Source organism: Anneissia japonica, unplaced genomic scaffold, assembly GCF_011630105.1.
Source record: "Anneissia japonica isolate Jap-2015-1 unplaced genomic scaffold, ASM1163010v1 scaffold581_len1011336_cov187, whole genome shotgun sequence".
NCBI lineage: Eukaryota > Metazoa > Echinodermata > Crinoidea > Comatulida > Comatulidae > Anneissia > Anneissia japonica.
In genome coordinates this window covers 26,601-53,543 of record NW_022723686.1, presented here as the reverse complement: position 1 = coordinate 53,543, position 26,943 = coordinate 26,601, and the positions used below count along the sequence as shown (strand labels likewise).

The 26,943-nt window shown below is 32.5% G+C and overlaps 1 protein-coding gene across 1 annotated transcript in view; it reads left to right on the top strand.

Moving 5' to 3' along the window:
• The window catches only part of LOC117112342 (tartrate-resistant acid phosphatase type 5-like), a gene marked incomplete at its 5' end in the record, with an annotated part of 22,953 nt that extends 7,567 nt beyond the window's left edge, over nt 1–15,386 (top strand). Inside the window, 5 exon segments of the mRNA XM_033255416.1 lie at nt 1,030–1,250; nt 3,326–3,450; nt 4,248–4,451; nt 6,514–6,661; nt 12,128–15,386. Of these exon segments, the coding sequence (XP_033111307.1) occupies nt 1,030–1,250; nt 3,326–3,450; nt 4,248–4,451; nt 6,514–6,661; nt 12,128–12,376 (947 nt within the window).
• Nucleotides 15,387–26,943: the final 11,557 nt, after the last annotated feature.

Sequence of the window (26,943 nt, the reverse complement as noted above, 5' to 3'; positions counted from 1 at the left end):
AGATGTGTATAAGAGACAAATACAATATAAATCATCAAAGGTACATATACAGTGTTTAATAAGGACATGATGAAACATCGTAGGCTACCCAGTAACTTTTTAATGAATAAAGTCCTATAAAAAAAGTAATTGTGTAATAAAATGCCTTAGACGGGATTCGAACCTGCGACCTCTCGCTGACAGGGCGAGCGTCATAACCACTAGACCACGAAGGTTTCATTGTTGAACAGGTCCAAATAACGGTGTTAACGGCTATATTGATTTACTGTATATGTAGATCAAACCCAGTATCGTCTTGATTTTAAGCGTACAGGATATCCACTCATGACGCATGTGAATATGAATGTGACTTTGTGAATCCTCCATTAATTATTTAACACATAATTACAGATTTATGAATAACAATATTTTTCATTTTAGTTCAGATTTACTTTTAGTAATTGTATGCTTATATTGTTTGTTAAACATTGTCTTAAATGTATATTTGTAAGACTGCCATTGCCATTAATTGTTTTCATTGTAATATGTCTACTCAGATGTGAGAGAAGCATACTTCCATGAGAGGAGCAATCGTAGCCTATGCAGCAGTCAGGCGGAGAGATTTTATATCCAAGGGGGACCAATTTTAGCAAAATCGGTCCATCAGACCTTTTTGGCCTCCAAAATTTTAGGCATGACAGAACGCTGTTTATAGGCAAGGCATGACAGCACAAAAAGTGGCACTTTTGTATATTGGAATGTCGTTAACGCTTGTGAGGTGATGGTTGACTCTCAGGCCAGCATCGCCAACTACCTACCCCTGACCGCAACATTTTTAGTGCAATGAATCTTGACCCCAGTCTGAAAAAGATTGAGAGCCATCTAAGAACCATTTCTATGTACTTCTTTGCTATTTCTAGGTGTAATTCGTAAGTACAAAATTATTCTGTATAATATGAAGCCTACTAAAGTGTTCATATTTTGTAGTGGGAATAGTTTATGCAGGGAGTTGGGATAATCTGGTTTATGATACATTTTTATTGGTTTCAGTATGGTCATGGAATAAGATGTATCCTGAAGATTCTCTTCGCTTCCTAGTTTTAGCAGATTGGGGTGGTTTACCATATCCTCCATATAACACACCAATAGAAGTCTCAGTCTCAAAGGTTATGGCCAATATTGCAACTAGTTTTAAATCAGAATTTATTCTAGCCCTTGGTGATAATTTCTACTACACTGGTGTTAAGGATGAACATGATAGCCGGTTCAAGGTAACTATTTAGGTTTTCTTGTATTATAATTTATTGCCAGATTTCTGGTGGAAAGCACTGTTATTTATTTATAAGAATTTTGCATTTCAGGCAAGTCCTTCAAACTGCAAAGCAAACCATGCATTTTTTTGGCAGTTCTCAAACTTTTTGGGTGACAACCATTCAATTGTGGGCCACCATCCATTGCTTGAGAATCACAGTTTCAGGACTTTGTATTAAATTGGACCCAGGGAGGGACTTTTATAGAACTAGCAGGGGCGGTTGTGGTGGTGTGGGGGCATAGGAAAAATGAAATCGCAAGCACCGAAAGTACAATTCAAGCATGCCTTTACTGTCAAATTTTAGGGATTAAAAACTTGTTTAATGCAGCCGTATGTGCGAGGTGTTGTATAGTACTATTGCTATCATATGGGTTGCAGTAGTGGCGCCAGCTCTTTCTCGACAGGGGGCTGGTACCTCTGGCAGGGGAACTTTCAACTTGCATGGTTTTCTATAAAATTGTCTTTTGTAATTAAAGAATCCCATAATTAACAAAATTTTATAATTTTTAAATTAAAAAAAAATTACTTGACAAATTTAATTATTTCCCCATCCAGGGACCTACAGTAGGCTTCCCCAAGATGGAAGGGGGTTTGTGGACCTCGTCAGGGAGCTTGGACCCCTGGTCAGAGAATTCCTTGCACCAGCCTGAGAAAGACCACATCAGGATCACCATGGTTTGAGCTGAGGCGCAACATTTCTTAACATGGCACTCTCTGTATATCTTAAGTACTTCACAGTACTACAATTAACAGAACGTTTTAACCTGTTCTATCTGTACATCATTCACACACAGCCTCATTCATTTTGCTGTTTAGTTATATTTGCATCACATTGTTGACGATTCTTGTGATGCTGCCACCTATTTTTGGAGAGTTTTGCCTCCGATCGGTGGTTTGTTGCTATGTAGTTTTTCGTTCGGTATAGCAATCGAAATAAAGGTTATTGTTGCATAATACAACCGTTTGACTGTTTCATTTGGATAGTCTTTGTGGAAAGCGTGCAAATCACGTTTATTTTCATTCCATACTCTCTTCTGCCAATCTCTAACTTGGCCATTGTCTTAATATCAGATCATAAATAAATATTAAACATACAGAATATTAACTTTTATTTGAACCTAAATATTCAATACAATTTTTTTTTTTTTTTGTAAATTGGCAGTAACTAAATTATTACAGGTTTTGTTTTAATGAGTCATGCCAAAATATTCTTCTCCTTCCCCCTCCTTATCACTTTCAGTTTTGTGTTTATCATTATCATTCATGTACCATTATTACTCTCATGAACATCGTCACTGATAAAAATATACATTATTGGTTACATCATGGATATTCTTCCAACAAATTTTACGAAAATCGAGGTGAAGCTGGATTGACCCTAACCTTAAAACTCAAACTCACTGCCTTGTGGGATAATGAATGAATAACCATTTCCAATTTGGTAGTCATTGGGCATCAAGCATTGTACATTACATTTGAAGTTATTACAATCATTGTTATTTAATATTAATATTATTTTGTGATGAAAATTTTGTACTAGTTTTGTGTCTTGAATTATATCCGGATTTGTTTTAGTGTATGAACTTGTAATGTACTGTGTATTTTAATGTTTTGAATTGTTGCCTGTATAATGGACATTTTATTGAACAAGAGAATGCTTTATGAATGAATGCAGACAGTTGTAATGATCACAATGAATAATACATGATTTAATTAGCTTTCTTGCATCAATGTTCTCATCATAATACTGTATAAATATCAAATCCTGTTACATTAGACTTGTGTAATAACATGTGGTAATTCAAGGGTGGCTCACACTATGTTTATCCCAAGATGCGAATATTTTAGGCGTAGTTTTAAAAAAATAACATTTAAAAAAATGTCAATTGTGGTTTCTGGATAACTACCTACAGTGCTGTAGCTATGCAAAAAAATATACAATGATTTTGCCTCTTTAAAAAAATCTGCAAATCAATTATAACCATATACAGTATACTAATTCTTTTATTTGATCCATGTTTTTTTGTAATTTAGGAAACATTTGAAAATGTGTATACCGCTGAATCACTTAATATACCATGGTACTTGGTCGGCGGTAACCATGACCATTATGGTAACATCTCTGGACAAGTTGCATACACAAACATTTCCCCAAGATGGTAAGACATATGACACACATCTTTTCATTATAAACACTAGCAAAGCGGTTGGCTTTCGATCTCAGGCTTCCAACCTTGAGGGTCGGGCTTTTTATCTTGCCTACTTTTTGTCTCTACCAAGAACCCAAATACAGTTATACTGTAGGATGTACTGTAGTTTTGCATGTGTCAGTCAGTGTGCAGTGCACAAGTAAGTGGAGAAGGTTGCACAAAGTTTGGTTTCACCGGCGCTTTGTATCACTTGAATTACCTTGAATCATAGGATTTGGAGAACTCGGCTGATTTGTCCCTCTTGTACCAACTTGGAAAATTCCTCTGTTACATACTGTATGAGGCTTGCCATCCCAAAAGCAGAATACTGTCGCTAACTGTTAAGCTGAGTAATTACATTAGCATAAGAATGCGGGAGTATGTATATCAGTTCAGAGAAAAGGTAAATAATGTTACTCATAACTTTGGCAGTATTTATTCAAGTCCAGTAATTGACCTATGATTTTAAGTGGAGAATATGAATATATCAAAAAGTTAATGGTTTTGGCATGGCAAGTCCCAAAATGGGTTAAATTTAAGATGGTGGCCAGACCAACTCTCATCAAGCCAGCCTAGACCGACCTTAATACTGACAGCACAAACAACTTTTGTTGAAAGACCATTCTAATCATTAATAACTCTGTTAGCAAATGATTTAGAGTATTTAAATGAATTATCACCAGTAATATTATCAATCCTGTTGTATTATATGATAGGATAATATCATTTATGTTTGTTCTTTTCTTTTTTTTCTTTTGAATGTTTAGGAATTTCCCATCCCTTTTCTATACTCTGACATTTAACATTCCAAATTCAAATTCATCAATTTTGACACTAATGATTGACACGGTGACCTTGTGTGGAAACACAGATATGTTCACGGTTGGAGCAGCACCGGAGGGACCTGAGGACTACTTGGCTGCTGAGGAGCAATGGGCCTGGATTGAACAAAAATTACAAAGCTCAGAAAAGTAAGTGCTCTCAATTATTGCCAGACTTGGAACTGATGCCATCTTTGCAAACCCTGTCAGACCAAAGGTATTAATTTGCCTGTCCAAATAATCATATTTTGATTTGCCAATCCCTGTATACATTTTAAGGCAAAAATTACGGTATACTTTTTTCTAGAATATTGGAACCAAAAGGTGAAATAGAGATTATTAATTGGTAATTGTTAATAATAGATGGATTACCATTTTTTTTTTTAAAGAGAAACAAAATTGGCTCTGAATATCAGCTGCTGGAAGGGTCACCCATTATAGATATATATAGTATATTGTAAAAAGAATATTAAAATAGTAGAATGATGAACAAGAATTACCTACCCCCTATATTCCAATTTGATTAAAAGCAAATTAATATTTTCGATCTGACGACGTCATTGTGGAATCAGGCAATGGGGGAAAATTCTCCCTCTTCTACCACTGGCACCAACACTGAACCTATAGCCATAAAGGCCGGTTACCACTGAACGCGATCAAGCGAATTTCGCGTCGAAATGTGCCGCGTGCAGCTGAATCGAAGACGCGACTGGCGTTTCCAATATGAACATGCAAACGAATTTGTAGTCGAACACGCGAACGCCCAATATTTGAACTTCGACGCGGTGCGCGCAGTTGTCATGGAGGCTTCGTCTGCGAATTCACAAGAGTTGATTCAAAGACCAACTTTTTCAGTTCGCGAGCGAATTCGCAGCCGATGGACCAATCGCAAGGCTTAGATTCAATTAATGTCAAAGGTCAACAATAAAGTCACGAACATTGTCGAAACAATGTAGGCCTACAGAAGTGCGAACGATGACCGACGAGTCCGTTTCATGCAAACTCTGTGGAACAGGCTACCCTTGCTTAGGTCTGTGACAAGAAGGGAGCAAAGAAAATATGTGACAATGCGTGGAAAATGATTTGCAGAGACGAGTTGAGTTATTTCCTCTTTCTACCAGTATTAGGCCTGTGCAGCCTAGGCCTCTGATACCCTGCTACACCTGAGACCTACAGTAGGGTAGGCTAGGCCTACTATCTTCCCTTAGGAGGCCTAGCTCTAGGCCTTGAAAAAATATGAACTAAAAAAACTGTGCTTATATTTACTCTTTTGATTCATTATAGAGTTATATAGGGAATGTTAATCCTGAGGATTTATCTGATTCGTCTCACAGCCCTTTTCCTCCGTCTATCAACGCGATAACAAAATCACTTCTCTGTTGCCACGGCCGCCATTTCAAGTTTTTGCACGCGGTCAGCAGTGGGAACAGGCAAGCGAATCATTTGGAAGCGAGACATTCTTTACCGAAAGTCAACTCTTGTGAACTTTGCGCAATTCTCTTTGCTTGCCGCGTGACGCTCGACGCTTTCGCTTGACAAGTTTAGTGGCCAACCGGCCTTAATGATCCTGGTGATGGAATGAGTCTTCTCAAATAAGGCCTATTAACCATACAGTATTAAACATAACCCCAGTGTACACTAGAACACACACTTTGTATAATTCTGTGAAATTTATTGAACAGAATTATGGAGCATAATTTTAGTGCCTCTACTAGAAGAAAGGCCCAAATATATACCCCATGTGTGGGTGAGTGGTTCTGAAATTTTCTTGGAAAAAAACATGAATGTGTTTATTCCAGGTAAGCTCACTATGCGACCCCTCCCAGATATATGGTGATTTTTTTAGGCTTTCATTATTGTAGTTGACACTATGGTGTTCAATATTTCTTTTAAGATTTCACAGATTTATACAATGTGTTTCATGTTATATGTTCTTAGGTGTAAACTTTGTTATTATTAAATATTACATTTATTATTATTATTATTATAATACTGTAAGAGTGATGTTTTGCCCTACCTGAAATACTTGCGAAAAACTTGAAGTGATTCGGATGGGAATACGAACCCACGACCTCCAGATAACTAGCCTGGCACCATAACCACTAGACTACCGAGCTTAGTGACTAGTTTTGAATAAGATCCCAAAGTAGCAGCAGTTACTGCAATACAGTATGTCCTGTTAGCACTGACATATTGTTGGATTTCTTTTTAGATTTGAGTATGTTATAGTTGCTGGCCACTTTCCTGTATGGTCTGTTGCTGAGCATGGACCCACAGAATGTCTGGTAACAAGGTTAAGACCACTTCTTAACAAGTATAGAGTAAATGCTTATTTTAGTGGACATGACCATAACTTGCAGGTAAAAATCTTAAATCAAATCAAATCAAACTTTATATAAATCTTCTTCCTTGGACAGGACTTTGATTAAAATAGTTATAAAAACATATAAAAAGTATTGCCAAAATTATTGTTATATCAATTGTTATTATTATAATTATTATTATTAAAATTGTCATAATCATTAATATAAACATCTAAAAACACCCCCTTACAAAATTCAAGTAATACAGGCATAAATTATAAAAACATAAATACAATTACATTTATTATTCAATTTCAATTTCATAATTTTTATTATTATTATATTGATTTTTATCTTCTATGATTTTCTTTAGTTTATGTAAGACTTTCTTCTCATACAGACGACCTAAATCATTGACAGAACAACCAATTATGTTTGCTGCTATCTTAGTTATCCTTATCAGACGCTTCTTGTACATCTTATTTAAATTACCGAACCAAGCAATAAAAGAGATGACTGCTGTATTAAGACCAATTGAATAAAGGTTTCATAAAAAAATTTAAGAGCACACTGACTAATGTTAAACTTGTTTAGTTTTCTGAGAAAGTGTAACTTTGATTTCCTTTCTTTACAATCTCAGCTGTATTTTTCTCAAAGCTAATTGTTGACAACCAGATGAACTTTCCCATTTGGGTTCTTCCTAAAATCCCATATAATTTCCTTAGTTTTCTTAGAGTTATCTTAAGGTAGTTATCATTCACCATGTCATTAATTTTTGAAATTCAATCCTATACATATGATCATCAGAATTTCCAAAAAGGCCAATCCATGTCATCTGCGTATTTAATTATATTACAATTCCTACTTAGTGATCGACAGTCCTAGTGTAAATGGTAAACAAACCTGGCGAGAGGCAACAGCCCTGGGAGCATCTATGTTAATTATCTTTCTCTCCGAGATAGGTTTACCAACCCTGACATACTGTAAACCGGTTAGTGAGAATATCACCTACCCATAATGCGAATTAAGGGTTAACCTTCTATTCAAGCATTTTATTTATTAGAATATGGGGCTGCATCAAGTTTAATGCAGATGAGTAGTCTATAAAGACACCCCGAGTATAAGCTCTTCGTTTTAATATTTAAATGTGAAACCACATTTGGTGTCATCCACCCCTCTATTTTTCTGATAGGCCAACTGTTTATCATCCATATCATCATCATTACATTCGATGTTGTTCTCTAATTATCTACTCAAAAATCTTTAACAAAATAGACATTAATGCAACTGGTCTAATAATTTTAGGGTTAGGCTGTTTGGAAACTGGAATTATCTCAGAAACCTTCCAGAGATCGGGCAGTATCCCTGAATTTAGTGCACATTGAAATATCTGACATGCTACAGGTGAAAGCTTATTTGCACATGATCTAAACAGATGCCCTGAGATACCATCTGGACCCTTTAGCTTTATTAATATTTACTCTTTTCATATACAGTACTGTTTAGCATCTTCAACATTGATTTTTTAAACATCTGTAACGTCAGTTTCATTTTTAAAGCTTTAAGTTAGGGCCGTTCTTTCATATCTGAAATCATGCTTATCGAATCTAGCATAAATGGTATTATCATTGGGTTCAAAGCTGTGGTCAGATACATTATTTTTCTTTTCAATATCTTTCTAACCTCATTCCAGGCCTGACAGGTATCCTTACACTTAATTGTATGTTAAATTTTGTCTCATTATTTCTTTTTACATTCTTCTAATTTTCTTGTTGTTTTTTTGGATCCTTTTCTTTTCCATTACATTACACTCAAACTTTGATGTAAAATATTTCCTAGATAATTCTTCTCTTAGATCTTTTGTAAGCCAAGGTTTGTTATTTTTAAATATTTTATATTTTTCTTAGGTGAAATCAATTCTTTTACATATTCAGTAATTACAAGATTGAATGTGTATTTAAACCTGTGTTCATTGCCAATGTAAATTGGGTGAACTCAAGATCGACCCAGGTGGTTTCATTCAATGTTAATTGAACTGCATTCCTTGCATCCTTAGGCTAGGCACTTTACCGTGTCTCTCTACACCCAGAAAACACAAAATGCGCTGATTACAGCTGCAACATTATGAAATTCTCCCCAGGGAAGTGTTCATTATAATACCGTAAAACCTCGGAATTGAAGCCCTGGGCTTCTTTTGTTTGTGAACTTTGGATGGGCTTTTTTTTTCGAGATGGGATTCTTTTCGAGGCTACTATTAGGGGACTTCTTTTCAAATTGAATACTGTAAATTTTGTGAATTTGTACTATAAAAGAATAAATAAGGCCACTGTAACATCAGTCTGTATCATAGAGTGTATTTAACTGGCATTAAATCACCTAAACTACTGTATCAAGCTTGTTTTTAATAAATTTATTTTGGTTTTTTGGAAATTCATGTACAGTGAGATGGCTTCTTTTCGAGACTAATTTTGCAAACTAAAGAGGCGGCTTCCATTCGAGATGGCTTCATTTCGAGATTAAGCCCATTGGGCTTCAATTCATGGTTTTAAGTTATATGCTTGATCCAATGACCAGTGGTAATAATGTGAAGCACTAGGCTTTGTTGTCATTAAGCTCTATAGTGGCGTGGTCAAGCCAAATCATTCGTTTGTTAGAGATTGTCAGCTGGAGAAATTCAGGCCTACAGTAAAGCTTTATACGTTGAAAATTTCAAAGAAAATCAAAATTTATTTTATCACCTAAAATTAACAATAAGGCATCTGAGAATCATTGAATTTTTTTTCAATTTTCAACTGTAAACAGTTTTATACAATTTACAGAGGGACGTGTCTCACTGTAAAATGTCTAAAAAATGGTCTATTTTTACCGTTTAGTTGCACGTCTCCATTTTGAAAGCAAACTGCTCAATATTTGGTACCTATATGGTATTGTATACTGTAAGCTTTCATGTTGTTGGTTCATTTTCATGATACATTTTTAATTTTAACCAATTACATCGATTTTAAGTAGTGTAAAACAATCCTGTTATTCCTTGACGTTGATGCTGAAATAATTTCTGCGATTGGTCAGTAACATAATGACCTGATACTGAGCATGCGCGCATTTATGATTTTATCCCACAATACCACAGTTAAATCAAAACAGCGTCATTGGAGCCATACAAGGCCTAGTGGTTCTTATTTTTGTACAATTTTCATCCATTTTATAAGTACCAAAGCATCAGTGAACAATGGTTTGACAATATTGTGTAATTTCAAAACCTTTAGCAATGCCAACTTCCCGTGGTTAGGCCTTGGTTTAGTATAGTATAGACTGCCTATCGAGTATTGCTGATCGACATACAAAATATATCACCGATTTTATAGGCTGAATTCAAACTCAAATAACTGCCATAACTGCCAAACCTTTGTTAGGCTCTTAACGAAACTTAATGTGTTGTTAGAAAAATGTAGTTATTGTATATTGATTGGGCTAAATTGTACTCTTGTACAATCTTAATTGTATACAGTAATCTTGCCCCCCTGTTGCTAGGTTGGGTATTCAGCTATGCCATGGAACAAGGAACGTCTTCACGCTGTCAGCGTCTCAGTGATTGGTAAACTTAGAATGTGAAGTGCTCAAAAAAATGTTTTGGGTTTCTCACGAATGTAGACTATTTTAAACTTCTGTAACTAATATAAAAAAATGTCGGATTGCAAAAACTTTCACCATTGTAAAGACAATATCTTGCTAATTAATAATAATATATTATCTCAAAATCCGAATTTCCGACAAGCGACTAATTCTGCTTGACCACGCCACATTTTATTATTATTATTATCATCATTCTGGAATTAACACATTTATATTCTCACCTTTGCTAGTGTAAAAAGGGTAGTAAATAGCGCAAAGTACAATCTTTTATGCCATGAAAATGACAAAATTGTAGAACACATAACATACTCAATGAACTACCGCAGGTTTATTGAACCTGGGCCCCGAGCTCCAGGGGCCCCGATCTATAAGGACCCTACCCACCGCTAATAAAATTGCTCATTGTGACTTGCTTCCTTCCAGCCAAGTAATTTTGGACCCACAAATAACTTGTTTCTTTTACATCCATAATTTTTTCTCTGAATAGTAATTTATTAGTACTGTATGATTTATTGTGTCAAAACACTTTGCAATATCGAGAAAGCATTTTGCGGTCATTAATGGATTCTAGCCAATCATCTATTACACGATGAAGGCCTGTAACTTTTGAGTAGTACTTCCTGAAAGCATTTTGTTCAAGGTGATTTTCATTGAAATTTGAGATTATTTTAATTTTTTAATTTTATTTTTTATTTGGTATAAAACACTCAAAAAGTAGAAAATTTCTTGAGTTTACGTATAAAAATATAAGCATATAAAACTTTACATATAAAAATAAGCCTATCATACCAAACAGAAAACAGACACGAAAAAAGCAAAAAACAATACAATCAAAAGTATACCTACAATAAATAATTAGGAAATTACTAATTTAAAAAAAAATGGTATACAATTATATAAAAATATATTAAATTTTATAGTTGTCAAACAGCAAATTGATTATTAATGGATGTAATTCAATCATACAAAATATACAATTCATTAAATTTGTTTAATACAAATTCAAAGTCAAATATTTTCCTTGGCAAAAATATTACAACTACTGTACAAAAAAACAGAATCAAAAGTCACTTAATTAAACCAAATAATGAAAATTCAAATGACAAGCAAGTTGATTCATCGAAAAACATTAAGAAATAGTGTGTAATAAATTCTGTGGGGAAGGGGCAAGTAAACTCGTCGCTGACAGTTTTTTTTTTTATTGTTGTGCCTAGTACGACTTTGGTACACTATATATATTCAAGGGGTTGCCCAAAACTTGCCATCTTCTGTACTGACGGCAGTATAACACAACAAACATACGTTATTTGCAAATAATCATGTATGTGTATCTTCCACGAACTACCAGTGTAAAGTCTGGTTGTGTCTACTGCCCCCAACGAGGATGTAGACACTATGTCATGATGTAGCAATTAAAGATGGCGGAAAAGGGTAAATCAGGTTTAGGCATGATGGGTACTACTACCACGAGGTAGGGGGCGCTCTATTGACAATCGAATAGCGTTCGGAACTCGAACAAAATTGCGTTCGAAACTCGCACACGCGTTATAGAGACGCAGCACGTGTTCGCCACAAACGCCTCTTAACGTCATTTGAAGGACGCTCTCTAGAACATGGTAGCACTCTTTGTGATCAACGACATAACAACATTTTAAAATGTTTTTAGTGTAATATAGTAGTAGGCCTACTGTATACAGAATATTTTTATAAAAGAAAATTTCCTAAAAAATCCAGATACACTACAATAATACACACATCTGCCTATTGAAGAACATAAGATAAAATTAAAAAAAACAAAAACTCCTGTATAAGGCAGTAGACGCACGCTCCCGCTGGGAGCCTATTTTTTTTACAATGTAACAGTAATAACATTAACTTTTTTTTTTTCAGTATCTTAAAGAAGACAATTCAACTGTGAAGTATTTTGTAATTGGATCTGGAAACTTTGTTGACCCATCTGTTGCTCACATGGACAATGTTCCAACCAACTCACTCAAATTTCACTATTCTGAACCAGTTGGGGGGTTTGCTTACATCACAGCAACTTCCAAGAACTTAACACTGACTTTTGCTGATGGTTATCAAGGAAAAGATATCTACCAAAATGTTATTCTACCAAGATCTCAATTATTTCCTTAATATTTTCTTATGTTTTTAAATATTTAATTCTTTGTTAGCATTCATAATGTTTTAATGTATTTTGATATCAGCTATAATAATAATTACATAAGGATTTTATAATGTAAATTACTGTGTATTCATATTTTGGTAAAACCTACAAGTTACTCTAAACTCTTAATACTGTATGTAGTTCAATTTCTAAGGAATTTAGAGTAGTTTACTACATTTTAACTAACATTACTTATGATGTCATTGATGTGCCTTACTGCGGAGCCATGCATTTTTTTAAAAATATTCTGAGCATAGCTATATATGGCTATTTACAATTTTTTGCCAAATTGGTATTGTAACTTTGATCACTTGATTGTGTCTATTGATGTAGAATTGCTGGTGAACTCATTTAAATCAGAGGTAACAAAGTACTAAAATAATAATAAAGTATGAAGATAATGGTAGCACTTAACTGTACCATGGTGGTGAAATTTTTAGTGTACTTACATGTAGTATCAACTAACTAAATTGATAATACTGTGGTCAAAGCATTCCTTGGCTGTTATAACAATTATATCATCATTTAAAATGTATGACAATATGAGTAAAGAGTGAGACCAATAGTTTTACAAAAATTAAACTGATTCATAATATTCATTGCTTAGACCACAAGTTAACACAATATACTGTAAGTAATTTTTGTATCTATGCCCTCTCGGTGGTCATAGACATTACTGTGTAACAAAACTACGTTCAGAGTGCACTGTTACAAACAAGATGTTTATATTAAAAATCATTGACAACAAATATGTGTAATACAAAATGAACATTTTTTTGTATAAGTGGTGTGCAAATTGTAAATAAAGAAAAATGGATAAGAATGGCAAACAAAAGAAAACTATAAACAATTGGAATAAGACAAATGACAGTTTTATTGATGAAGTTACATTTTACGGCACTTGATTAGTTGCAAATGAAGCTAAGATAACTTTGATTTATGCTGCCATGGGTGTAGGTCTCTGAACCTCTTACTGTATATAATATTGTAAACAATCAAAACTCGCTTGAATGGAAAAGGCCTCACTGTTTCATCACTTATAAATGGCTTAGGATTTGGACTACAGTGATCATTTTTATAAATTGTAACATAAATGTTAATAGAAACTTGCCTACCCAACACATATGCTTGAGAAAATTCAATTTGATTGCATTTTGCATTTAACTGGATAGGGTAAATTAATTTTACATGGGTACTGTTTAGTGTTGAAACCATCATGTTTTATGAACAATTTTCTGTCATGAATTGACATCTACAGTAAATATAAAAATCAGATGTGGCTTTGTTATTTACCCAGTAACGTATGTTGTCTTGTAATAGATTGGGGGTGGGGGGGTGTGTTCAATGATTAGGGGAGGGGAAACTACCCAACTAAATAAGGTTGATTTGAGGATAATTTTCTTTTCTTTGTATATTTTCAGTAGGGGAGCAATATATGGAGGGGGTGGGGAGATAAGTGTTTTGAGGGAGGTGGCATCCCCTATATACGTAACTGCATTTAATCCCAATCACAGATAATGTATAGTGTGTAAATATTAATTAATACAAGAATGATGGTAACACTAAACCTGAACTTCTACCTCAATGCAATATCAACGAAATCAATTTTTAATACTGTGGGTAACTATTTAGTTTTATAAGATTGTAATAAACATAATGAATGAGAATATTATCAAAAATTGAGAACAAGGTGTTTTTTGTTTAGAAATAGGTGTTCTACACTCTAAAAAGCTAATTTAAGGCGAAGTTTAGAATGGCAACCAAAGAAAAGTGTTAACATTTGATAAATAAATGAAGTAAATCTGTTATTGACAGTTGAATACAGTAGGTCAAATGAAAGTCTGCCCTCTTTATCCAATAATAGCAATATTTAAGAAGTCTTACCATCACTGCCATAAAATGTTGTAAGACCTCGATAGAACTGGCGTTGCTGATGAAATGTGCAACATCAAAGATGATTTTGTTTTATTTTTTTGCTAGGTGTTGCTTTTGCTCTGTGTGTGTGAATATTATTAGAGAATGCATATTAACCAACATGTTATGAAATTTTTGTATCATCAGCTTTAATAAACAACTGATTTTTCGCTGACTAAATACTAACATTGCAACAAGTTTGATGGTATACAGTATATGTTGTGCACCAAAACTTCTAAAAGTTAAATAAATCCTGTAATGCTTTTTTGGTCATTTACAGTATGTACCAGTACAGTATGTTATTTTAAAAGAATGTTAAAATTTGATTTTATATTTTAGGACATTTTTCCTATTTGTATTTTTGTTTTGTTTTTATTATTACACTCTATTATGATTAAAGTTCATGTTTTGTCATAGAAATATATTTCCTATTTGAAATCAAGATATTTTGTAAATTTTATGCATTAATCAATTATAATTTAGTAATACTGTATTATAAATATGTGCTTCTTATTTGCAGTCTTGTAAATTAATGTAAATAATTATGAACATTTTTAATTTTAATAAAATACTGTGGTTTTAAATTTATACATAATATTCATAATAAATGTTTTAAAAGTAGAGTTTAAATGTTTTTCTATTTTTATTGTTAACATAATAGACGTGTGGCCTTCGGATTGAAAGTGTTCATTGTTTTTTTCATAGGCGACATTTGTTACAAGCTGGCAACAAGGTGAACTCTCATCACCAGCTCTTGGCTCACACAGAATGGGATATGTTGCCACGCTGAATTTTGAATTTAGGTGCAAATATGACCAAAAAATTGTACACGTTTTTACTCAGAAATGGTATTTTGAAGCTAGTCCGTCACTGGAATATTCGATTTGAATATACATTGTATTAGGTATCATACGGAAGGTACTAAAATTATCTATGGAATGATGAATATGACAACACATTATGTTAATTTTCTTACCCAAAATCTATCAAAAAATATGTTTTTTTGATATCTTTAGCTGAATTTAATACAGTAATGCATGTTTTATTAAATAAATACGAAAAAATTAAGCTAGCAACCTTTTCATGTGATACGTTCTCAAAAACTGGCGACATAGAAGATAAAACACTTAAAGAAATTTTAGGCATCCATTTTGTACTTTGGAGTTATGCACTTGTCAATTGTAGTCATGTGGGCCCCCCCCCCCCCGACCCGGGCCATAGCGAGGCACTAGCCGGGACTGAGCCGGGGATGTACACATAGTTGTGTCCCTGTATCACTTTCAGCACAATATTAGATACTCGGGTCCCACTTTCATCAACAGCTTACCATCCACAATCTTAAATTATGTTTCTTCTAATTTATTTTTTCTCAAAGCTTAAAAAACACTTGATTTTAAATTATTAACTAGGCCTTTGATTTACATTATCGGTCGTTTCTCCATGTGTCCCGCTATGATCAAAGATTTATGCATTTATCTATTTGTTTATTTTTTTATTTATTTTTTTTTTTGTGTGTTACTTTTTTCAGTATTTATTAATTCATTTATTATTGTCCAACGAGTTTTCATATTGTTTTTTTCAGGCTTGCCCGACTCAAGACTTCTCTTTTCGGGACCGATCCTTCTTTCATTGCATGTTATCATTCTCATTTTTTTTTCTTTTATGATATTGTATATTGTTTTTGTAACTCATGCCAATAAAAGAAAATAAATTTTAGTATGTAATACAGTGTCAGGAACCCAAAATATGTAACAAAACGTAATTTCCAGCTTCATTACGTGCTGTGCGCGTGGAAATGAACGTACGGCGCGTAAATTATGACTCCAACACACTTTTTTGCCCGACCCCCTTCAAATCAATATTTTGCATGTTGGGGGTTCTACCCGAGATAACCCCACAGTGAAATTTTTAGCTCCGCGCCAGTATTTTCTGATGAGTTAGAGCAATTTGAAATTTTCATGAAATTTGGCTAAAAAACTCACCTTCTGACAGACAACTACTCATATCTTTCTTGAAACTCAACGTATTGGGGAAATTCTGGTACCGTTGGATAGAGAAGAAGATTCTCTCCTCTCTCTTTCCAATGATATGCATCTCGATGATGTCCGGACTAGTGAGAATTATATAGTCAAGTCACGTGACCTTGACTTTTGACCCAAAATATCACAAAAGTATATTTCTCGATTTTTGGGAAAATTCACACCTCAGTTAGGACACTTAGCCCACATGATGCCCCTAAAGTTTCATTGTGGGCAAATGAAATATAGTAGCTCTGCACTACATTTTGTGCCTAGGTATTGATAGTTTCACTGAGTATCCAGAAAATCTGCTGACAGATTCTATGAAACTCAGTTTCAGTTTCAGTTTATTTGTTTCACACAATGAACATAATAAATGAACAAGATATAAGAACCTATTATAATAATTCAATTGTTTTGATTCATTAACTTTAAAAGATAACAATAATATGATCAAGATAGAACCTGTCTCTTATACACATCTAGATGTGTATAAGAGACAGGTACATGTGTACTGCAGGTTATAGGTAATAAGTTAGAATCAAATGAATTAATAGAGGTAAATTGTTGTCTGTCTGTAAGATAATCTTTTATTAATTGTAATGGAAGGCCTCTGACACCATAATTAAATAATTTTGAGAGTAAAATATCATGATCTATGGTGTCAAAGGCCTTAGATAAATCCAAGAAAATACCGATTGTGTGATGTTTTTTTGCAAGTAAAGAGGTTAATTTTTCGTACATGTGGAGCACTGCAAGATCTGTACCATGTGCTTTCCTGAATCCGTATTGATTTGTGGGTAAAATTTGATACTTAGAAAAAAATGCTAATAATCTATTATAAATTAATTTTTTGAGAATTTTTGAAAAACAAGGGAGTAGTGCTATGGGTCTACAATTGGTGAATTGGTGGGGATCATTATTTTTTTAAATAGGTACAATTTTTGCAATTTTTAGAGAACTTGGAAACTTACCAGACTGAAATGAAATGTTAAAAATGTGACACAATGGTTTACATATAAATGGAGAAACTTTTTTAATAACATCTGAATGAATATCATCGGCGCCTGGACTTTTGTTAGATTTGAATAAGTCAGTAATGTCAATAATGTCTTTCTCCGACACTGGTGTAAGAAATAACTGGCACCATAGTATAGTGAAAATCAGGGGCCCGTGACCATTTTTCTGGGACCAAGGTTTCACTGCTGATTTAGCATCACTAGGGTATAAATAAAAAAAAATTGAGCGAGGGAGAACCTCCAGAAAAGGGCGAAACATATTTTTTGGCGGCCATTTTCAAAATTGCCACCAAAATTATGATATTGACTCATAACTTCACTTATATCCTGGAAAAGGGGCAAATCTGGTGTCTAACTATATGTTATTATGGTCAGTGAAGCTAATAAGACAGGTTTCGAAAGCGTAAAATGGCAGCCATATTGAAACTCAAGATGGCCGCCTTAAAAATGATCTAAAAAATAATATTTCAGTATAATTCCACATATCTTTAAAGGAAAACGGTAAATTTGGATCTAATCATATGATTTTGGGCTCTCTGAATACAATAAACATAGTTTAAAAAAGGTAGGATGGTAGTCATTTTAAAATTCAAGATGGCCGCCATAAATATCCTGAAAAAATCGAATATTTTAGTATGCAAGAAAAAACTGCTAAATGTGCTGTTTAAACATATGCATGGTTTCATAAATCTAGAATAACAGCCATTTTGATTTTCAAGATTGCCGCCATAAAAACCATCAAAAAATGAATATTCTGGACGTAATTCCACTTCTATTTGATGATAAATGCTAACTTTTGTGTCAAATTATATGCTATTGTGTCAACTGAGTTCAATAAACATGATTTCCAAGAAGATAAGATGGCAGCCATTTTAAAAGTGAAGATGGCCACCACGAAAATTTTCGGAAATTAATATTTTGTTAATTGTTTAATTTTTTCGTAGCCGAAATGACAACAAATTCGTGTCTAATCACATGTTCTGTCTACTTACATATTGATTTTTGACAATTTTCATGGCAGCCATCTTGAATTTCAAAATGGCTGCCATCATAGCTTTTTGAAATCATGTTTATTGAACTCAGTTGACACAAAACCATATAATTTGACACCAAATTTAGCGTTTTTCAACTAATGGAAGTGGAGTTACATGCCAAAATATTCAATTTTCGATGTTTTTTTCATGGCGGCCATTGGAATTCCAAAAATAGCTGCCATCTCAGATATATGAAACCATGTATATTGGACTCAAAGAGCCCAATAACATATGCTTAAAAACCAAATTTAGCATTTTTCATGAGAGAAGTGGAATTACAAACTAAAATATTCGATTTTTGAGGATATTTGTGACGGCCATCTTGAATTTCAAAATGACTACCATCCTAGCTTTTTGAAACTATATTTATTGTAAGTTTCTATGTAGAGGAAATGTGAAATATATACTGAAAATATTTTTTTTACCATTTTTAAGGCGGCCATCTTGAATTTCAATATGGCTGCCATTTTACGTTTTCGAAAACTGTCTCATTGGCTTCACTGACCATAATAACATATAGGTAGACACCAAATTTGCTCTTTTTCATTGGATATAAGTGAAGTTATGAGTCAATATCATAATTTTGGCGGCCATTTTGAAAATGGCCGCCAAAAAAATATGTTCTGCCCTTATTCTGAAGGTTCTCCCTCACTCAATATCTTATTTATACCATAGTGATGCTAAATCAGCAGTGAAACCTTGGTCCCAGAAAAATGGTCACGGGGCCTCTGATTTTCACTATACTATGGTGCCAGTTTCATAGAATCTGTCAGCAGATTTCCTGGAAACTCAATGAAACTATCAATACCTATGCACAAAATGTGGTCTAGAGCTAATATATTTCATTTGCCCACAATGAAGCTTTAGGGGCATTATGTGGGCTAAGTGTCCTAACTGAGGCGTGAATTTTCCAAAAATCGAGATATATGCTTTTGTGATATTTTGGGTCAAAGGTCACGTGACTTGACCTATTAATTCTCACTAGTTTGGACATCATCGAGTTGCATATCATTAAAAAGAGAATCTTCTTATCTATCCAACGGTACCAGATTTTTTCCAATACGTTGAGTCTGTCAGAAGGTGAGTTTTTTAGCCAAATCTCATGAAAATTGCAAATTGCTATAACTCATCAGAAAATGCTGGTACGGAGCCAAAAATTTCACTGTGGGGTTATCTCAGGTAGAACCCCCAACATGCAAAATATTGGGCGATTTGAAGGGGGTAGGGCAAAAAATGTGTGTTGGATTCATATGGAATGACTCACATGCATTCTAAGTATTGCTGTTGCCAGGCACACACGTAATTCATTGATATTTTATTAAATACCCATTCTATAAATATGCTTTTTATTACGTACCGTATAACTAATGTATAATAAATATCCCATACTTTTAAAATCTTAATTACAATTACATCATTATTATGGAAATATAAGTGGTAGATTAATATTTATTAATTATTAACAGTTTTCTAAATAGTGTCGTTCTCACATACAATTCAGATTCGAGCAGTGCTTTTAATGATTTTATTTTACCCACTGCTTTGAGAACGGCAGCTTTGTATAGGCAAAAACAAGCAATTGTGTAAAATGGTTAACATAAAAATGTTTGCAGAACCTAGAACAATGTCATTAAAGTTGCAGTATATCCGAACTCTGGTTTAATAATTATGTCTATTTCCTTCCAGACATACTTTGCATTTACGCAACCCCAAAAGAGAGGTGATAATCATTTTCTTTAGTATTCGGGTTACAGAATAAACAGAAGTCGTTGAGAGTTTCCATTTAAACAGACGTGAACGAGTGGTTATTGTACAATGCATCATTTTGAAATTAAAATTTGCAAGCTTTTTCTCTACAGTGTTTTTTACCTTTCTTATCCAGACCATTTCCCGTTGAATATCTGGAATATTTAAGAACCGTTCCCATTTAGATCGGATTTTACACGGTTTTTCTGAGAAACACTTTACAATACAGTTAAAAAATATATTTTGTATTCATTAAATGTGAACATTCAATATTATTTTTGCAAGTAATTTTGTTCCGATTAGAGTTCTGAATTAACAGTTTCCAAGCACGCGGTATAGCCAATAGCACTCTTTTCCAGTCAGAAATCCAATTATAAAGTAATTTTAATTTTTCAATATTTTCATCGGCTTTTAAAAATCTATTACTCTTTCAATAACACTTATTTTGATAAAACCTGATTTAACCCAAGATTTAAAGAATAAACATTTAAATAATGAGCCAAAAGAAATAAGAGTACCAATCCGATCATGTATATGTATGTGTTTATGTAAGTGTATGCATCTATATGCATGTACGTGTGTATATGTGTATATATATGTGTACGTGTATGTATGTATGTATAGTATATATATATATATATATATATATATATATATATATGTATATATATATGTATGTATGTAGGTGACAGTATATATATATTATGAATTATATCACGGTACAATGAAGAGATGAACCGTCAGATATTATGATTTGAAAGAAACAAAAATTAAGGAAAAAAAGTTAAAAATATTTAAGCAAGTTTGAGAAAAAACAAATCTATTCAAAATAGTATAATGAAAAATAATATCAAACTACGAATTACTGTTTATGCAGCTTTAAAGGGACTAGCCTTTAATGGATGTTAAATTATAAGAAAGTGTTATTATTATCATTATTACTATTAGTAATATTATAATGAAAAATAATGTTAAACTACGAATTACTGTTTATGCATCTTTAAAGGGACTAACCTTTAATAGATGTTAAATTATAAGAAAGTGTTATTATTATCATTATTATTATTATTAGTATTATTACTATTACTAGTGCTATTATTATTATTATTATTATTATTTTTTTTTTTTTTTTTTTTTTTATTATTATTATTATTATTATTCAATGGCCTTTGTAATTACCGTTATGTCATTATTTCATGGGTAAAAAAAGAAAATGTTATTAAACTAAGAAAAGAGAAATGAAATAATAAGTGGGTGTAACTCCCACAAAAGAGATTAAAAAATATTTAAAGAATAAGGACTTTTTATTTATTATAAGTTTACTGTATTTCTAATGGAGTTTTGTAATACTAGTTTTAAGTATACTCTATATTAAAGTAATTATGTCTTTTATGATGTATAGTAGGCCTATATCATTACATACATTATAACTTTAACCTTCTTTAATATACAGTAAATGTAAATAAGTAATTATAGTATACAGGTAGTGTACTCTATTTTTAATGGAGTATTTGATTAAGATTGTATTCACTATTATGGAAGTAAATTGGTTTAATACTTAATTACTGTGCATATCTATTTATAACTGTCATATATAATGCAAGAAGAAATATTAATTATACATTAGTGACAATAGTAAGATCTTATTAACCTACATTCATTAATGGATATGATTTTTTACATCCGAATTATTATTAAGGGGAACTATTTAATTGAAAATAATTTGTTATTGAAGTCGGGACGAACCCTTTTAGAAATTTAAATTTACTAAAAATACCATAAAATACCATAAATTAATTAAATCTAAATATTTTATTGTAGTAAATTGTACTCTATTAATGTAATGGAGTATTTAATATAATTTCGTTAATAAATGAATAACATTTTCAATTAAATATTCTCTTTTAATTAGATTGTATTCACTATTATGAAAATTAACTAGTTTTACTACTAAATTACTGTTCATATCTTTTTATAGCTGAAGGAAAATGAAATAGTGGCAATTCAACCAAAACAGATAGAAAATAAAATAGTAAGATCTTATTAATCTACATCCATTAATGGATATGAGTTTTACATTCAAGTTATTATTAAAAGGAACTATTTAATTGAAAAATAATTATATAAAAGAAGTAGAGAAAGCCCTTTTAGAAAGTTAAATAAATTTATAATACTAAAATATTAGAAAGAATACCATTAAGATAAAAAAAAGCGTTATTAATGTATGAAAACTTTACTACAAATTTTACATTTTAATTTCCATGAAGTTTTAAAGTTAATTGTTGTGTTAAAATAATTCAAAAAAGGCAAACTTTAAGCACAGTGATTACACTGAAATCTAAAATGATTATTAACCTACATGCATGTTGTCAAAAGAGTTGAATGAATTAAAGGCGTATAATAGCAAGTCACAGTGTAAACTATCCTACTGTAAAGGTAGATAAAGAAACAAGCCCACCCAACATTGTGCACCCCACAGCGCACCATACTTTAACAATGGTATATTCAATTTTGGGTGGTTTTCGTCAGGGTGATTATTGTCTTTAAGCACAGTGATTACTGAAATCTAAAATGATTATTAACCTACATGCGTGTTGTCAAAAGAGTTGAATGAATTGAAGGCGTATAATAGCAAGTCACAGTGTAAACTATTATATTGTAAAGCTAGATAAAAACAAGCCCACCAACATTGTGTACCCCAAAGTGCACCCTACTTTAACAATGGTATATTCCATTTTGGGTGGTTTTTCGCCAGGGTGGTTATTGTCCTGGGTGGTTTTTGTCCTACACTCAAACAGCTATAGTGTAGACAATCTGAACATACACAAACAAAGCTTCTTCTTTTATAAATGAACACATGGTTCGAAACATTTGTTGATTATACAGGCATAACATTTCTATTTGTACAATGATTAAACAATGATTTATCAAATATCAACAACTGGCTTGAAGGCAACAAACTTAAGATCTCAATGTTAAAAAGTTTGAATTCATGCTAGTTGGTCCTAGACAAAGACTAAGCTCTAAATAATTAGTTCATCTGTAAATATCAATGGTATTGATTTAAATAGAGTGGATTAAAGTAAATATTTCGGGTATAATTATAAATAAGTATTGAAGTTGGAATAATCAAATTGAAATCGTAAAAAAACACTAAGTGGTATATGTGTGTATATATATATATATGTTAAAAAAGGCAAAACCATTTATTCTCAAACATACCCTCCTAGATATATACCATTGTTGTTCTTCCACACCTCCAGTATTGTAATGTTGTATAGTCTAACTGTGGGGTAACAAAAGGCACACGTACATAATTCAAAATAGAGCAGGAAAAATAATTGATGGGTATTATGTATTATAACATTATACAGTATATGGTAATAATATTGCTATTACTGCCTTCTGTAGCCAATAGGTTTTTTTCTTTCTGTATGTAGTGTCACTTTGTTAATCACACCATCAGCACACACGGTCTCTTCATTTTCACGTTTAACGGTTGATAGATACACATGTAATCAGCCAATACAATTATTTAAAGTCTAAGTTTGATTTCTTTTATTACAAATATTACAGATGATTTCGTTCATTACAGCATTTCCGTCAGAGAGTTAACAAGACCATAAAGCAAAAAAAAAAAAAACAAAAAACAAAAAAAAAAAAAAAAAAAAAAAATTCCACCAAACATAAATGCCTAATTTTAGTAACTTAACCAATTAAATTATAGTATAATCTCATGTGACCTCATGAGCCAGTCAACTTAGGGCATTATTTCATGAGCCAATCACCACTAAGGCGATCATTTTTTTTATACCTGCCGACTGCAAATATTGATGATTTTGAATACAAATAAAATTTTATTTTTGGCCAATTAGCGCACCCACCGCCACGAAAAAGGTTATTTTTCTTTATTTTTTTTTTTATGCCTTTCGCTGCCTTTAAATCTCCAACGATAAGATATGTATATTTCTTCCTAATGATATAAATTTTAAGCATTTAACCATATACCAAAAAGAAAAAAAAAAAACCAAAAAAAAAAAAAAAAAAAAAAAAAAAAAAAAAATTCCACCAAACATAAATGCCTAATTTTAGTAACTTAACCAATTAAATTATAGTATAATCTCATGTGACCTCATGAGCCAGTCAACTTAGGGCATTATTTCATGAGCCAATCACCACTAAGGCGATCATTTTTTTTTATACCTGCCGACTGCAAATATTGATGATTTTGAATACAAATAAAATTTTATTTTTGGCCAATTAGCGCACCCACCGCCACGAAAAAGGTTATTTTTCTTTATTTTTTTTATGCCTTTCGCTGCCTTTAAATCTCCAACGATAAGATATGTATATTTCTTCCTAATGATATAAATTTTAAGCATTTAACCATCCTATTTTACATTCACCAATAAAATTTTATTTTTATTTTTTCCTCCGTCTGGATGTTTTTGGAAAAACTATTTGCTAAATAAGAAAACAAAATTTTATTTTTATTTTTATTCCGCCCTCCTCCGATGATTTAAAAAAAATAAGTACGCAAAACAAGGAATAAAACAGTTTCGCCTAAGCATCATTATACTGTATTAAGACAAAGCAAATAAATCATTAATGAACAACAACAAGAAGTTACACCCAAGCATTATGTAAATGAGTTACTAAGTTTGATAAAAAAGCTTACCATTTTTAACGTCAACTGTAACTTACAATAAATACCAATAAAATATGATATACCCTATTGCAGTAGGGCATCTTGGAATATATCTAGTACATAAATTAGAAACCAAATTAAAATGGAAAAGCGTTAGAAATGCAAATAGTAGATTACCTGACTACGATTTGTATGCACTTCCTTTAGGAGAGAATATCTCAACTGATATAGTGTGCCAAAATCTGTATCAAGGACAAACAGCCCGAAAATGACACACCATTTCTAAATGGCCATGCCCCATTTTCATCGGAAGTGCTACTTTAAACAACTCTCTAAACAGTAGAGTAGACAATATGAACATAACGCAAGAAAAGGGTTTTCTTTCGTAAAAGAACACATATGATGAATCAAATGATTGATCAAAGTTCAGAAACCTCACCTTAAACATCAAGTCCTGTTCATATAAAAATATTGAAAATAAGGAACGCCCCTTTTGTTATTGAAAGTGCTACTGTACATTAACGGTAGGCTAGACAAACTGAACTAATTGCAAACAAGGGTTTTTCTTATTTAATGAACAAATGATGAGGGGATGCAATTTTAGAAATCGCACTGTGGTCACATGTCATGTTAATATGCAAATTAGCTTAAATATACAAAATATTAGGGGCCACGCCCTTTTCTATTTGAGGTACTACATTTAGCCGTAGGCCTCAATTTTTTGAAATATTTAAGATAATTAGCATATGAACAAGACACGTGACCACGGTGTGATTTCTGAAATTTTATCCACTCATCATGTTATTATTACTTGTGTTTGACCAATAAATGAATCTTGAATCTTGAAGAATCTTTCTCTTGTTTGCTTCAAGAGATAAATGCAAAGATTTCACCAAAAATATTAAAACATACTTTATTCCTATGATTTATTGTGACGGCAATGCCTAAATAATTGAACGGACGACACAAAGATGGTTGCATCTAACGTGCACTCTGGGTTCTGGAAATGAATGAAAGCAGTTTTCATGATTGTGATTGACATTAATGAGAATGCTTTTATATAAATTGCACAGTTATAATTACCTAATTGTACAAGTAATTCAAATCCAAGATAATGTTCAGAAAATATGAATATGCAAAATGTACTATGACTCTAAGGAGTTATGCTAAGCGCACAGCATAAGTTGGATTGTTTCAGATTGTTCGGTAGCCTTACTAGAACTATAAAAAAAAAAAAAACAAAAAAAAACTACCTTGATAAGCAAGTTCCGTATTAAGCATAAAACGAAGCACGAAGGCGAACATTATAATGATATTATTAAACTTTAATTATATTACTAAGTCTGATTATTGCATAATGATATGACTTTAATATGCAAAGAACTTTTAACGGTATATTAAACAGCCCTCAAACTTGAATAATTATACTATTGTCTAAGCTAAAATAAAAACAGTGTTATGGAGATTGCAATCAGAGCCAAGGGAGGTTTCTAAAGTCCCAATTTGAAGGGTCGCGGAGCCTACTGAAACCGCCTACTGCTAGACCTACAGGGAAATCTACTAAGAGCCTCTTAATAAAATCCCCAATACCCCAACACCTTGACTTGAAATCGTAATTTTAACTTGTACTTTGTAGAAAAATCGTAATTTCATTGGGCTTTATAATATTACTTCTTTAATACAATGATAAAATATGTTGTACGGTCGTGCCTCATTCCAAAATGAATATATATCATGTACCAAGAAATGTACCTTGGATTAAAAATAAATGAATATAGTTTACGATCCTTGTGAAAATATAAGCAAATGGCAGTCCGGTCTTATTAAAACGGTTTCTAATCTATACTGTACAAAGACTAAATTTACATACTTTATTCGGAATTTCGGCAGTCTTATTTACTTGGCCTCTTCACCGATTAATAGGGTTAGCCCGATTATTAGTTATCGTTATTTAATCAAAACCCTAGGTGCATTTCGAGAGAAAATTGACTTTGCAAATTAAGAGGCAAGTACAAACAATCTTCTGCAAACATGATCCCCTCTTACGTCTTAGTAGAGAAATCATAAACGAAGGATGATTGAACCCTGGCCCATGTCCTTTTTTAACATTGGTATCACCACATTTATTATTACGTTTAACAAAAATTGATATAATTT